At 38.4% G+C, this 16,213-nt stretch overlaps 1 protein-coding gene across 2 annotated transcripts in view; it reads right to left on the bottom strand.

Annotated features, from left to right (window-relative positions):
- Nucleotides 1-16,213, bottom strand: part of lrrk2 (leucine-rich repeat kinase 2) — a 37,962-nt gene that overhangs the window by 20,598 nt on the left and 1,151 nt on the right. The window contains exons 2-16 of one of the 2 annotated variants that reach the window (XM_067590585.1): nt 15,561-15,646; nt 13,662-13,771; nt 12,607-12,695; nt 10,628-10,762; nt 9,210-9,344; nt 6,929-7,060; nt 6,253-6,372; nt 4,781-4,941; nt 4,615-4,694; nt 4,183-4,289; nt 3,744-3,873; nt 3,260-3,384; nt 2,050-2,177; nt 721-865; nt 332-471 (exon numbers count right to left, since the gene is read on the bottom strand). In XM_067590585.1, coding sequence (XP_067446686.1) covers nt 332-471; nt 721-865; nt 2,050-2,177; nt 3,260-3,384; nt 3,744-3,873; nt 4,183-4,289; nt 4,615-4,694; nt 4,781-4,941; nt 6,253-6,372; nt 6,929-7,060; nt 9,210-9,344; nt 10,628-10,762; nt 12,607-12,695; nt 13,662-13,771; nt 15,561-15,646 — 1,823 coding nt within the window. The remainder of the gene's footprint in view (nt 1-331; nt 472-720; nt 866-2,049; nt 2,178-3,259; nt 3,385-3,743; nt 3,874-4,182; nt 4,290-4,614; nt 4,695-4,780; nt 4,942-6,252; nt 6,373-6,928; nt 7,061-9,209; nt 9,345-10,627; nt 10,763-12,606; nt 12,696-13,661; nt 13,772-15,560; nt 15,647-16,213) is intronic. The other variant, XM_067590586.1, reaches the window with a different exon arrangement.

Raw genomic sequence — 16,213 nt, 5'->3', positions numbered from 1 at the left:
AACATATGTGAGCATTTGTAAATATAAGTTATGACTTTGACATAGTTTGCATTTGAGTTTCTCAGCAGTTAAAACTCTGCCTTACCTTCGAACTCTATAATAATTACATTTTTACAGAGTTGTAGCGTCCAGTCGTCTAACTGCTGTCAATAATTAAATTTCAGGGCAAGCACTTGATGATAAAAGATGAGAAACAAAATATTTAACATGTATTGTGTTCAAATAGAATGAAAAAAACAACTGCCATACTTTTTCCTACAAAAAAAGGATGCACTGTAGCAGTTATTAGTTGTTCTACGGACCAGTTTTATCAGAGAAACACTGAGGATACCTTCAGGAGCATCTCAGAGTCTTCTCTGTACTGGATGAGTGACGTGACTAGAACGGAGGCGAGAACAGGTACGATCATCCTCGACAGCTTCTTCTTGGATACGAGGTAGTTGAGCAGGGTCAGACCCCAGTAGTGTATCTCTGCAAGAAGGTAGAGAAGTTAGTAAAAGCACAATGAAATCAGATTTTTTTATTGTTCAGACAGAGTCTAAACTATCCCTAAACTATCACTGCAGAGGAAACATTGGTCCCAAATCCTGTATTTTTGTGAATTCTGTCGACATGGATTGCAAATCAATTTCATGAAAAGGTTTAGTTTGTCTTTCCTCTTCAATGTAATGATAAAACCGACCGGTTTATTTATGTAAAAGGCCGTGAATGACAGCGTACCTCGTTCCTGTGGGAACATCTGTAGTGTATGCAGCACTGTGTCTATCGCCCCCTGCTGGCAGAGCAGGTCCACTGCACCGGAGCAGTCAGCCAGCGCAGACAGCACCCTCAAACCACAAATCTGGATGGTCGAGCTGCTGATGAACTAAACACACAGACACAAACAACCTCAATCTCATTGATATCATTGGCACAAGTAAAATATGAGTAACACCTCACAATTATAACAAAAACTGAACTTTATAGTAGTGCTTTCATGACGTAAGGATTTATTGCAGAGCTGTTCTATTGGAATGAATGAAGTTTTAGATAAATGCATCTAATAAACTGGCAGCTGAGTTTATATGAATTTCTAAGCGCTATAAATCTTTTTAAAGATTTAGGATCCAGTCTGTCAAAGTGTCTTTTTGTCAATGAAACACACAGTAGACTGTAAATCACTTGCTACATTAAAAAGAATAGTTTTGACCTACCAACAGCACAAAAACTAACATTTCTACTAAGACTGAGAAATGATTAATACATTGCAAGATACAGTTCATAAAATAGACAATATTTTAGCTAAAATAAAGAAAATGGCATTCATGGATAATCAAATGCAATTTATATAGAGCTCCATAAAGACTTGATGTAGATAATTTATAATGTTTGTGATGAAGATGTCAACAGTGTTTTTGTTATTGAATTTTTTTTCTATCTGTCAGTGTGTAAATGTAAGATGTCACATTTTTCATTTAGTGTTTATCTCATTTTGGAACAAAACTCTCACAGAGGCAGTCGAACGTTGTAGAAATGATGCTTAATCACTGACTTTTGACTTCTCCGCTGACACATGATGTCTTTGTTTCTTGTTTCCGACCTTTTCAGAAGCTGTTTTTGTCACCCTACCCTCAGGCGGAGGGGTACCAACAAACACAACATGCACACCATTCATTCATACCAGTAAGTCAATTGGGAAAATTCATTTTACAAATGTAATTACGTCCTTCCGATGTTCTGGTTAAAGAACAACCTACTGTATAATTTCTACAATGAATGGATGAACTGTTTAATTTATAATGAAAGAGAACTATATGTACTGTGTTTGTAGTATTTGTGCACTGTCAGTTCTTTTTATGTGCACAAGAAATTCTATCTGGGTGTTTTTCAAGGTCTATCCTTCTGTAATGCTTTAATTTTGTCATATTATTATCATTTTTTATATCATATCAGGTCAGATTTAAAATATATATTTAAAACAAGATTTTAAAAACAACTCTAAAGCGGTGGAATGACTAAAAAGAAGATGAGGAGCGCTGGGGATACGCTTTGATGTTTTGGTGTTCGTACCCTGTTGAGAACCTCCAGGTAGAGGGTGTGAGCTCCCTCCACCACACACTGGTTCTTCAAGACCTTCAGCGACACGTCGGCCATGTCGGGGTCGGCCACCGAGACGCCATGCTCTCGTAAACTCCTGTCTGGGAATTCACACACGCGCACCACAGAAACAAATGAAGACAAAGAAGCAAGTAAACATGATTTATACACACACACACGCAGACACAACTGCTCTGTTATCAGTCACTAATCTAATTAAGAGTGTTACAAGTGCAGCGCTGGGAGCAGAGGCGGAGTGAACTATAGCCTCGTTTTGATGGGAATTAAAACAAAACAAGCTGCTCCACTGAACCGGATTTGCATTCCACTGCAGAACAGAGAAAATGTACATTTTCTCAGCCGTACTGCTAGAGGACAGGGACGTGATCTGGATCTAAATAGGCTGTCATGCCTTTGTATCCGCACAATACTACATACTGTACATGGACGTTTGCATCTGTGACGTAGTCCGTACGTAGCTTGAGTTACCGGAATCCAGTGTGTTCCTTACGTTTTTATGTCCAACAATTGCCTATTTACACATTTAACAGACACTGAGCAACATCTGCATTCATTCGAGTCCTCTTTATGTCCACCTAATGAATGTCAGTCCAATATTCCCTCTTTTTTTTCAGCTCTGTTTCGATCTCAAGCAACTCTTTAGAAAAATATCTGTCTTTTAAGTTGAAAGATGTTCCACTTTCTTCAACCGGCTGGTTTGTCTGTCTGCTGTTTGATGCAGGGCAGGTAGTGTATAGCTGTTTTTAGAGCTTGTTTGCTGAAAACAGTTGCTGCTGGAGATGACAGCACTGAGAATAAACTAGATAATGAGCTCAAAGAGGCTAAAAAAAGCTCCAGAAAGCTGCAGAGTTGGGTGAAAATTCTCTACAGGCGACTCATTTTACATTATGCAGATGTTTGACTAATTGGTGGAGCCTTTAAAAGGGGCCTCAGTGTCTGGTAGCTCTTCATGGAGGAAAAAAAAACAACATGGTACTTAACATGAGCATAAATAGTCATCAGGGTAACATTACTAAAATAACTAAAACAGAAAATCTAACGGAAAACATGTCAAAGTACAACAACTACATGACTGGCAGGTCACCTCTGAGCCGTGCATTAACTCCACAAAAACAAATAAAGATGGTGACAGGAAAAAATGAGTAAAGACACTTGAATGTACCTGGGCAGAGGAAGACCAGGCTGGCTTGCAGCGCCTCCAGCTGCACCTCCGGCTGGAAGTTATGGATCTTCATGGTGCTGAGGATCTGGCTCATGGCCATGTTCAGCTCATCCAGACTGGCCGTCCTACAGAAGCAGAGAGGCCGACTTTATTCCAAAATAAATATAAACGTCATTGTATTTGTACATTAAAAAACACAATTGTTGATACTGAAAATGCTTTAAACTAAGGCTTATTTATCTAAAATCCACTAGAATTTGTACATTTCTGACTTTGGCAACATTAGTGGAAGCACCAAAAATGACACTGATGTATGATAATCACATAAATACATAGATAAATACAAAGATTTACCATTTGAGAGAAACAACTAACTGCCCTCCTGTGTGTGTTTCACATCTCGAGTGACTTTTTGTCCTGTTCATGTGATTTTCCAAAAACCAAAAAGAAACAGACTACACTGAGAAACCATGTTTGTCCTAACCTTCCCTGGAAGAGGAGCTTGAGCAGTTTGCAGGCGCTGATAGAAACTTCATCTGAGGTCGAATGTCTCTTCATCATCTCCACTATGTTGACGTGGAGGCCACTGGACAGCAGCAGGGAACGCATTTTACCTGCAAACAGACCAAACGTTCACTGTATCAGCCAACAACACAGTACTGACACATCACTTACTATCAGAAAGCCCCACAAAAACATATACTCATCCTCATCATCCTCACTGCACTCTGTCTCTGATCATAATACATAATTATTATCATTGTACCAGTTTATTTGATTATTTTGCAGCCAAACATGTTGAAGATAAGATAACAGGTTATAGATGTAAACATTTAATTCCAAATAAGTTGTGCATGCATGTGTGCCTTTTCCAATGCAGCCACATGTCTTCACACTAGGTGTCAATATTGCTGCAGACTCACCGTTGTGTGTGATGAGTGTAGCGATGGCACAAGTAGCAGCTTTAAACACTCTGGGAGAGGAGGAGTGGAGCAACATGGCTGCCATTAACTGTCTGTGAACAGGAGTCCTGAAAACAACCACAAAATATCCGACACATGTCATTATATTCCCTCAAGTGACACTTTGATGCATTTCAGGAACATTTCTCATGACACGTATAGCAAGACGTGCAGCATTCAATCATTCTGACGAGTCTTATATCCAGTGTTTTTAAGAGAAGGCATTACTACTTTTGTTTTTTTCTCTTTTGATTTTTATTGTTTGCTGCAAATGTCTCAGTATGTGACAGCTGTCGATACAATTTGACCTTCCACAAAGTTCCAATACGACTGCGAACAAGTTCTCAACAGTGTTAAATATCTGTAGATGTGTGTTATTGTTTCATTGTGCACCTCTCATCCTGCTCCTCCTCTGAGTGGTTGACTCCAGCTCCGTGCAGTAACAGATTGTGAATGGCCCAGCTTGCAGCTTCCTGAGGCGGCGAGAGATTTCGATTATTGGAATTATACCAGGTTAAATATTTGTTGTAGCTAGATGGTTAGAAGGAGTTGGACTGACCTGAACTGCTGGCTCAGCAGCGTGGAGATCCAGTGCTGTGCAGCAGGCCTCCATCCAGCCGAGGCCCATGTCCTCCACCTCCTCTTTACCCCTGTTCTCCTCCTCCTCTCCTTCCTCCATGCCCTGCTCGGCCACTGCTTTGTTCTGCACTATGGTTGCAGCTGACAGAGGGAGATATGGTGTAATTACTGCACTGTACAAGACCTGATATATAATATATATAAATATATAGAGAGAATGGACATGGTTTCTGTTCAATTTCTACTGAAAACTCATCGCTGCCCCACTGATGCATGTAAATGACTGCATTTGTCAGTATGTTAACATTTAATATTGTAATATTGTTTATTAGTGATTCATATCATAGCTAACAAAGTTTACTTTGTTTTTCTGGTTACAAAGTCAAAAATGGAAGGTTTGTTTGGTTTAACTGGGTTAAATTTTTAAGATACAAGTGAAATGTTTTGGAGTAGAGACTATGTGTTACAGACAAACTGTATCACAGATACGTCAAACTCTGAAGAAACCTTTTGGTAATAAATTATACAAAACTCCATAGATATTTATTTTATTCTGGCCTGGTTTTATAAACAGTATTTCTTTGGCTCTCTCTCCTGAATTGTAGATTACGATACAGCAAATGTGTGCAAAAATGACATAAAATAATCAAATTTATGTTTTGACCGTAATGTAATAAATTAATTTTGTTGGTTTTAATCACAATTTATGTAGAATCATTAACTTGGACGACCAGATTTTATAAAATAAACACAATATGATCACAACATGATTCCACTGAAAGGTCACAGTTACTATAGATTCAATAAAAGCTTAAATCCGTTATTTGTTAAATGTTCATTTTTAGTGAACTGAACTTGAACATTTACTGGTATTACCAATAACACAAAGGGTCTGTACTCTTATTTCTCTTTTTAAAATTTTCCCTCCTTCCCTTTTTTTGCGTGTATATCACGTAGCTTTTGTGCTGTTACATTCAAATCAAAATACAAGTGAGAAGTTAGCAGTACTATAAACAAACACATTTTAACCGCACATCTTGATTCTGTTGGATGTGCAGATTTGAGAAGAGACAACTGTGTGTTTTGATTTAATCTTGGAGGCAGACTTCCTTAATAATTCAACATTTTACTTTCAACTTTCCTTTTTAACTTCTGGTTTTTATTGCACAACTTAGAAACAGCTGACAGGTATTTGAGTTCAAATACCTGCAGCATGGGAAACGTACGCTGGTGGTACTGGGCCAAAGAGTCGAGGGAATCAGTCAACAAGTGTTTATACATGGATAATGTGCTGTTTTTGTACCCCAATAGAATTTATCTTGTGTATAATATTGCCATGTGTCGATGTTAAGGCCAAGCCATTGTTCTGTTATCTCCATCACTAATCCGTCTGTGCGGACATAAATAAATGAGTTAAATATAGAGTGTGTGAGTGTGTGTGTGTGTCCTCACTGAGGTCAGCCAGGCAGGACAGAGCGGCGGCTTGCAGCGCGGCGTTGTCGGGGAACGTCTGACACGCCCTCACCGCCACCCTCTGGACGCCGTTCAGCACCAGGATGTTGTAGTAGCTCTCTACACGATGACACAAAGAGGAGCGCACCCTGATTCATACTGACCTCTTCAATCTTAATCTGTCAAGTGGTTACACATTAGCTTATCAGAAGGAATAAAATCCAAACACTGATGTATTGATAGCGATGATTCATTGATTTGGCAAACAGTTTTATCATCTCCGACTGTCAACCAGTGAACTCCAAAGTTATTCATTGACGTCACGGTGCCTCTGAGAGGTTTTGAATGTTGACTAGGACACATTTTACACTGGTTTTACTGACGGAAACGACAGAAATATGCCACCAAAACATATTTGATCCTCTAAATAGTACTTTTTCCGTTAATTCTGTGAGTATGAAATAAGAAATATGTCTTATGAAATAAGAAGCCATGATTCTTACAACGTACGTAACCTTTTGATTTCCTTAACTTGGAGTGGTGGGAGAAACTCAATTTATCTAAATAACACCAACTGAATAATGATGTTAAGACATTACATTGGAGAGGAAAATTAGTGAAATGTAACTAGTCTTTGTTATAATCTTTGGACATCTTTTCACCCCCCAGGTCTGACCTGATGTAAACCTCTTGAACAGGCAGCAGGCCGTTTCCTGCAGCTCCTCCACCTCCGGGAAGGCGTCCATGGCCGCGATGAGCACGCTGTAGCACCGAGCGCCTCCAGACATCAACATCTCCACGTTACTGCCTGGAGGAGAAAAAAGCTTCTAAACTCAAAACAGCTGCCACAGCATGAGCAGGGTTCATCTGGTTTTCCACTTCAAAATGTTCATCTTAATGTTTTGGTTCATCATTTTAGTCAGCAATCAAAGTATACGCTGATATTTCCCGGATTATACGTATCAAGAAATATGAAAATGTAAAGTCTGAATTACATGAGGATCATAAGAATGGATTAACAGACATAAAGAAAGATACTTTTTCAATTTCCTTAATTCTACAAAGAATGGGTGTTGCAACAGAATAAAAAAATGGAAAATCCGCCAATAAAAATGAAGAAAAGCAGGAGGTCATAGAAAGTCCCTCACAAATGAAAGAGAGAGAGATATCTCCAAATAGCCTGGAATCCCCCCATGACCATGATAAATCATACATCTGTGGAAAAACTGAGATTAAAGTGGAAAAAATGTTCATGACTGAAACTTTGTCATGTCCACTTTTCCACTTCTTCATCTACAGCTTCACGTTTCATGCATAAATTCTCCAGCTCATTAGAAGTTCAGTGCTGGGTAGTGTCTCCGTTTCTTCTAAAGAATGTTTTACCTTCATCCTGGTTTTTTTTTCTGAAATAAATGTCATATGTCGGCACATGTATTTGACCTATGCTTTTCAGAGAAAACGTATGATGTGATATCTGTTGTGTAAGCGTGACAAGCTAAGATGGAAGACCCGCTATATGGTTTAGAGCATTAAAAACTAACCCTACATCTGTTAATTTGTCAGAATGCATCATCCAAACACAAAATTATTGATGAGTGATTGTGTTTCTCTCTACACAAAAACAAGGCTGCTGTTTTTAATGAGGAAGTTACAAAATTTTTGTGGAAAATAGCTGATATTTTTGGCCAACTTTATACTAACTTTAGAGATATTTCTGTGTATTTGTCAGCCGACCAGCGGCAAGAAATGCAGTACAGAAATGATGAAGGAAGCACGGACAGTTGTTTGTTTTCTACTGTAAAATGTTCCACTCAGTACATATTTTGGTGACAATTCTTTAAATAGAAGTATTTTACTGCCCTTTCTGGTTAAAAGTTTAAGGCTTACAATTACAATAAGTTTTTTTCAGGATGCCCCCAAGTCTAAAACCCAAAGTGGGGTCTCCCTGTGCTCTGATAATTGCATTTGCTGTTCAAAAAAATTGAAAATAAAAAAACATTTTATTGGAAATGTTGACGACTTCAACCCAATTATCCATTACATAACAATGCATTTGGATAGCAAATACATAGTTATTCGCTAAAGGAGTTGCTGTGTTCCTCAACATGAGGGAATTTCCACAATTTTACTATTTTCAAAAAAAACACCTCTATCATGCCCTATAAAACAGCTGCTCCGACACTACAGCTGCACAATGTTACACGTATTTATTGCCGTTTAAGGTCTAATCTGATTTACATCAAAACTGTTTGAAAAGGGTTACACTGACATTATGTTCTGGTGATGAGACTGGAAATAGACCGTGTTTAATGAAGAAAGAGAAGGGTTGATGTTTAATTTGCTTCCTTCGTGATCAGTGTGCAGTACTCAGTCTTGTTGTATAACACATCAGCTATTACGTCAAGAAAGCCAAAGCATTCATTACTAAACTTCACCACATAAAGAGAATTACACTCAGTGTGTCCATCCAGCGTCACCACACTGAGGTTCAAACCTTTACTATTTCATTTGCCGATACGCCGCTGCATCAAAGGCACAGAGAGAGATCATTCAGACAAATCCTGCTCATTTATTCTGTTGGATGATAAACCAGGGTAATGATTGTTAAAGTTTTATAATAGCGTAGTACCTTAGAATAAGACCAGACAGCGAGTGAGAAGTAAAAAGAAGAAGTAGTTAGACTGGAATTCACTCCCAACCAAGATACAAATTCTATTGTACTTCATGACAAATACTTTGGTAATTCTGTAAGTTATCACACTAATCATTTGAGTAAACATTAGGCAACACTTAATTGAAAAGAGAGATTCCTTTGTTGGTATTCAGCGCAGCACTAATATGAATCAGGTTTTGGTAGCACTAATATATCAGCGCTTTTTGCCAACCAAGTATCAATAGTACTCCAGTTCCTTCTTAGACCTCATACCATTACTGGGGTGTTAATTATTAGTTCTTACCAGGACAAGCCAGTGGGAGCAGCACTTTCATGGCCTGCAGGAGCAGCTCGGGACTGTCCGGGAAACTCTGGAGAGCCGCCAGAACCACAACATGGTCCTGGTTCTCCACAAACTCCACAAGGTGGTCGTCACTCACTACACACACAGTAAACACAAGAAAAGACATTCAACTAAAGGAGGATATGGACAAATGTTCAAGCAAACCAAGCTAAAATGCTAACTGTTGTATATTTACGTTAGCATGATAACAGCTAGCACAACAATGTACACTCTTCTGAGTGTATGTTGTTGGCCATATGTGATACTGTAAGAATTATTACTATTACATATTTATTTAACATATTGTCATTTGAAACATCATGTTAATTGATGGTTTATTAACTGAAGCTAATCTGATAAATTGCTGTTGTCTAATTCATCCTAGCTAGCAGGCTACATGCTAACGTTAAATACAAAGCGAAGTTGGCTCGCTATATTATGAGTTTGACCTAACTGATACACACTGGTGTCCTGTCATTATCATGTAATTATATGTAATCTTTATGGCAGTGTGTCTTTTTTTACCCGAGAACCACAAACTTTCAAGAGCAACAAGACATCAATCAAGTAATTTACTGAGTAGTGCATAATTGTAGGTGTATTATAGGTGACCATATAATAAGCCTGAAATACTCTCTCAGCTCAGCTTAGAGCAAATCTGAGCCTGAGGACAGTTTAAATCAAGTCAAGATCATTAATCATACATTTTCCTCAAGGGGCTTTACAATCTGTACATCAATAAATACAACATCCTCTATACTAAGACCTGAGCCACATGGCTAGATTTGCTTAGACTTATCAAAGTTGATCCATGTCTGATAACATAGAGCTGAGCCTGACAAATTGAGCCCGAGATGTCCTAAAATGTCCACAGTGCAGAGGAACAACAATTTTGGTTGAAGTAACAGCATGGCCTTTCTTCTACTGCTATCCTCAGGCAAACTTAATATGTTTATCCCCACTAAATCGAGCAAGGCAAACGGCCGCCCACCTAGAGCCCGGTTCTGCTTGAGGTTTCTTCCCGTTAAAGGGGAGTTTTTCTTTGCCGCTGTCGTCAAGCGCTCACTCATGGGGGGAAATTATTGGGTCTCTGTAAATGAAAGAGTACAGTCTAGACCTGCTCTATGTGAAAAGTGCCCTGAGATGACTTTTGTTGTGATTTGGTGCTATATAAATGGTAAGAAACAAAGACACAGCAACGCTTTTGCTCCATTTCTCATCCATACAACATTTTTGTTTCTTTCCTGGTGTGTAATGTACATTACAGCCCCACAGGACCTACAGACTATTATATATGTACAAACAGGGAATGCCTGCAGTAGCATATTCAGACATGGACAATGCATATTACTTGCATGCAGGAGTGTGTATGTGATCACCTCTCTCCAGGAGGAACTGCAGAGCTCCACAGCCTTGGAGCTGAACTTCTTCACTGGTAGGGAAAGTCTTCATCGCCTGCACCACCAGGCCAAACACATCGTCCTCCTCTTCCAGCACCAGCAGACGAATCATGTCTATGTAAGAATGAAAAAATACCAATGCAGATACAGTACATTTAAAAATTAACCAATGACCTGATCCCAGTTCTGATAAAATTCTCTTATTTGAGTCTCACATCTACAACAATTGTAATTTCATAGTCAACAAAGATGTAGGAGTTCATCCAGAGCCACAAATGAATTATTCATTTTTAAAACATAAAATATCCAGTAACCATTTTGTCACATATGGATTATTTATACTATCTACAAACTTTTAGTTTCACAACTTCATACCTGAAAAGTGTTGAATATCTCTTAACAAATGCAGATATGATTAGTTAAATATTTGCAGTGCAGCCACTGACATTGTACTTTCACAGATAAAATCAAGGCAGTTTTCAAACTATGTGATATAGGGTCAATATTGCAACATATGGCGATATTTCCACTTGCGGTACGTTATCGACACACTGGTGTCAAGTATCGATATACTTTTTAAAGCATAGGACCGCTCAGAATTGATTCAGCTACTTTAACTTACCACTACCAGCACGCCACTACCCTTCACCTCCTTATGGAGGCGCTGAACAGACTGGTGACGGTGAGATGAACAGCGTTTGAAGGTGAAAACGAAGATGAATGCAAGCAAAATGACCAGCAATGAGCCGTTACTGTCAGACTCTCCATGTCCGCACTGGAAACACAGAGAGTCCGCTGGATCTTTGACAGTCACTAGAAGCACACTCATGGTCCTTTGTAGAAGTTTCTGTGGGGTTCCTGTGTAGTAGCTGAGCTAGCAGCTCTAGTACGAGAGGCTCTCCGGTGTGCATGTGTGTGTGCTGTTTATCACGTTAATTTTTAGCCTACTGTCATCACCCGTCAGCCCTGAATATCTTGTAAAGCTCTGAATATAACACAGTTAGTTATCTGCGGGTTACGTGTTGTGTTTACTGCCACAGGAAAGGAATAAATCTTTGGCTTATTAGCACGACGTCATTTCTTTGCATCTCTTATCAGACTTGCTAACGCTACCAGCAGCTCTGTGTGAGTCACAACCTGAGGCTACTGTTATCAGTGTTCTGATATTTATACTTGGCGGCATTTCTTTTCTGTGAAACTAATGTACTATCAATAAACATTGTACATTATCTGACTACTTCCTGCTCTTGGAAATAACTGTTTCCTTCATCTACAGTTACAGACATCATGATTCATTGCAGATTATTTCTTGATGTGATATGTCGTGTATCGCACCTTTCTTGTGATATATCGTTATATATCGTTATCGTGGGAAGAATATAGTGATAGTATCATATAGTGAGTTCATCTGTAAATCCCACCCCTGAGATACATGTCTTAGTTTAACCTCTGCCCTTCTCAGAAGTTTTATATCACAGCAAGCATCATGAAATATAGGTCACTGCACATGAGATCATAAATGAGCATAACCGGAGAGAGCATTTGAGGAAACGGATTAAAATGTTCCTCAAAAAATAAACTGTAAAAAATAAACTGCCTTTGACAGGGAAACCCCTACATACCAGATATGGAAAATATATCCGCATAAACTTATAACCAGTTATAGTTTTTTTTGCTTGTTTCTTTATCTTCACTCTTCTTGATTCCTAGAAGGTTTGTGATTTACTTTCAAGTTTTTTCTTTTGTATTGATTTAATGGCATAAATGAGTAATAACATAAATATTTCTGTGGTTTCGCTGCCCTGATCAACGACTCCATTTAGAGATAGAATCAAAAACTGTGACCTGGGCTTTAGTTATCAAACTGAATTTCAATCCTCTAACGCTCGTTCGGGCATTATACCTAGAAAGAGTGATGCATTTATGCATTATAACATATCTCCTGTGTAGTAGTGTACCTGATCTGAGCAGGAGAGCCAGGGCTCGGAGTCCAACCATGGTCACTCTGCAGTCCGTGCTGTACTGAGACAGAACCTTCAGAATCTGCCTGGAAAACACATCAAAAAAAAATCAACCACAGCTGTAGTCAAGACTGAGACCCAAGTGAAAGTCTATTTCCTGTACGAGTCCATGTCGTACATGACATATCTAACTTCTTCAAACTTAAGAAAAAGTTGATTATGTGCTGTATTTACATGTATTTAAATTAGTTACAGATTCAGATTTAGTGGCCTGCATTTTTATCGTGTGCATCATTTATTCAAACTTGTAGGAGCACTATTAGTAACTAGAAATAGGTGTAATAGTGGCTTTAAAAGAGAATTGAAGAAAATCAAATGGCTTGATTGGATACAAGTGCAAATGTTAGACGACAAGATAAAGGAACTGAAAATGTAACTTTGAGAAAAAAAATTTTTTTCAGGTAAAAGTGACATTGCGTGATACAACAATTTGACCAGAGCTGGTTAATTAACAGGAAGTGAAAACTGAAAATGAGAGCAGACAAAATAATCCAGTATCACTTGAGAACCAAAATCTATCAAATAGAAGGACAGACTGCTCAAACTGAACCGTACTTCGTCTAAGAAAACAGATTTTCAACTCAAATGTGAAACGATGCTTTTTACATCTGGAAATTCACGCAGGGACTGATGAAGATGAGGATAGCAATTGGATTTTATCCGCTCTATATAAAAGCTCTGACGCATATTCATAGAAATTATACTTTTAAATTACATAACCCTAGTTAGGGCCAAAATGTGTGTCAAACATTTTGATGACGTACCTACACGATATACATATGTACATACTGTACCGCTTCACGGCTTCTTTTGAACATGAATGCCATGTAATCTGGATGACTATGTTAGTGCGATTATATCATCTAACTCCATGTGACACAAGCCATTAGGGTGGTGTGACACACGAGAATATTTTTTTTTACAACCAATAATAGTGCATAAAACCTACAGCAATAACCTTTCAGCAACCAAATAAGTACGTCTTTACTTACTGGTGCACTCCCAGTACCTCCCAGTCCTTTGCGGCTTGTAAAGGTCTGGTCAGCTGGTCCAGCGTACTGGGGCATATTTCAATCAGCCGACACAGCAGCGACCAGCCCACCTGTAGCGAGAAAGATCAATATCAAACACTTCAACATGAAACAAACAAATCATTCCTAGATAGATAAAAGTGGAAAACATACAGGTCAAAGACACAGGCGCCATAACCTTTAAATGCTTTCGTAATTTTCTATGTCACCATAATGTGCCAGAGATAATTTTCCATGCAAGATGCCCTAGCTGCTGACCTAGAAAATAAATCACTTGACTCAGCTGAAAAGCATTAATCTTCCCGCACCAAAATGTTATGCAGCAAGTGAAAGATCAACTGACAAATACAAAGCACCCTATTGATGCTGTGAGACCTTTGCTGTGATGCCTGTAAAAGACGTATGGAGCTGTATGCATTCAAGTGTGAAAAAGACCTTATTTGAAGAAGAGCTGCAACGATTAGTCGATTAACTGATCAGTCGGTCGACAGAAAAAAAGCGGCAACCGTTCTGATGCTCTCTCAGATGTATGTCGCTTTAAATAAAAGTGTCTGCTAAATGAAATTGTAAATTGTAATAATCGATTGATTATTTCAGCCAGAATGTCTAAAGTTCACTGGTTCCAGGTCCTCAAATGTGAGATTTTGCTGCTTCTTCTTAACTTTACATGACAGTAAAGTGAATATCTGAATAATAAGAGCATCTTAAGATGTCACCTTGGAGTCTGAGAAACTGGGATTTTCAGTTTTCTGATGTTTTAGAGACTAAACAATGAATCGATTAAATGATAACTGTTAGTTGCAGCCTTAATTTAAAGTTCAATTCAGTTCGATTTTATTTATATAGAATCACAACAGCAGTTATCTCAGGCTCCTTTTCACATAAAGCAGGTCCAGACCATACGCTTGACCCAACAATCCCCCCATGAGCAGCACTCTTCCATGACAGCGGCATGGAAGAAACCTAAAAGCAGAACCAGGCACTAGTATCACTTTAATTAAAACCAATGTGTCTATGGCAGTGTGCTACCACTCATAGTTGCTTAAGTCAGAGATTTTCAAATTCTACACACAGTATATATATCACACGAGAATCGGGTGATATGGATAAAATCTCCTATCACAGTGTATGTCATTTGTAATTTGTATATAATATTGTGATATAGTAAAGTCAACTGAGAAATATGTGAGAAATATATCTTATTTTGGCTAATGCAGTTGATTTAAATACCTAAATAATGAAAGCATTTCAGCACATTGATGCAAAAATCCTATAAATGCAATATTGCCATAAAGCTCCTGCTACCTCATGATGTAGCAAAATCTCTCAAGGCTGACTAATGTCTATTGTCTCACTGAATATATCATCATATTATCCAATCCTACATCATACTGTCTAGACTCCAAAAACAAAAAAAGCAAAAAGCTCAGAATATTTAGGATCAGATTTTGTGTTATCTTTGTCTGTTCTGTCTGTTATGACTGAGACCGCACGAGTCTCACAATCAGGTTCTGACATGTCGCAGTCTCACCTTTGATAAGCTGCGTTACAGAGCAGTCACGAGACGCCATAAACATGCCAGATCAGACATAGGCGTGTCAGCTGTGAATGACTTTAAAACTACATACAGCAGAAACTGTGTTAGCAGGTGATGCTGTTGTACACGATTAAACATCCGTGTGACTAGTTTATGATGGCGCAGATCTCTATTACTACCCAGCACAATAAAATATGACGCTATAACAACTGTCGGTTAAGTTTTGTCTCTCGAATTAAGCACACAATGTTCAAGATGGCACATTTCCTACTGCTGCTAAAAAAAAATACACAATGAAAGGGAGTGCTAGTGTCTTGCAGTACCTGCTGGACTCCTCTACTGCTGATGTAGGATGACAGCACCACCATGAGGGGGCTGTGGACATCTTTGTCTTCAAACAGTTCAGCTGCTGCAACAAAGAACAATAGATATGACATGATTGGACAAGTTAGCTCTGAAGGACGAGACACTTGCTTCAGTCTTTAAATGCATATAACAAGGCTTGAAAAATAGTCTAGATCTCATTATGAAGGTGCAAGTCTGGTTATCTTTGTTTCGTTTGCACAGACTGTCAAAATGAACATTGCTCGATCACAACTGAGATTAAAAAGAAAGTAGATAAAAGCACATGAAGAATTACAATTATGGAAACTTAAATTGACAAGTCTGTGCAGGAGAGAAAAGGACAGTTAAACATGAGGTATTCAGAGCAAGACCACAATGTAAAAATACTAAATTGCAAGCAGGGCTTTGTTATCACTTGATGTGCCAATTATTTTCTCAATTAATCAATAAAATGTCAGAAATAGTGAAAAAAGGCTCAAGTAATGTCATCAGATTGCTTGTTTTTGTCCAATTAACATCCTTTAACCTGCATTCAAAATTTTAATTACATCGAGGTACATTAGTATAAGAGAAAATTTGAGTACAAACAGTAAACTACGCATTATAAATTAAGCTGTACCATGTAAATACT

The sequence above is a fragment of the Thunnus thynnus genome, chromosome 5 (assembly GCF_963924715.1).
Source record: "Thunnus thynnus chromosome 5, fThuThy2.1, whole genome shotgun sequence".
NCBI lineage: Eukaryota > Metazoa > Chordata > Actinopteri > Scombriformes > Scombridae > Thunnus > Thunnus thynnus.
This window is presented reverse-complemented; position numbering and strand designations above follow the sequence as displayed.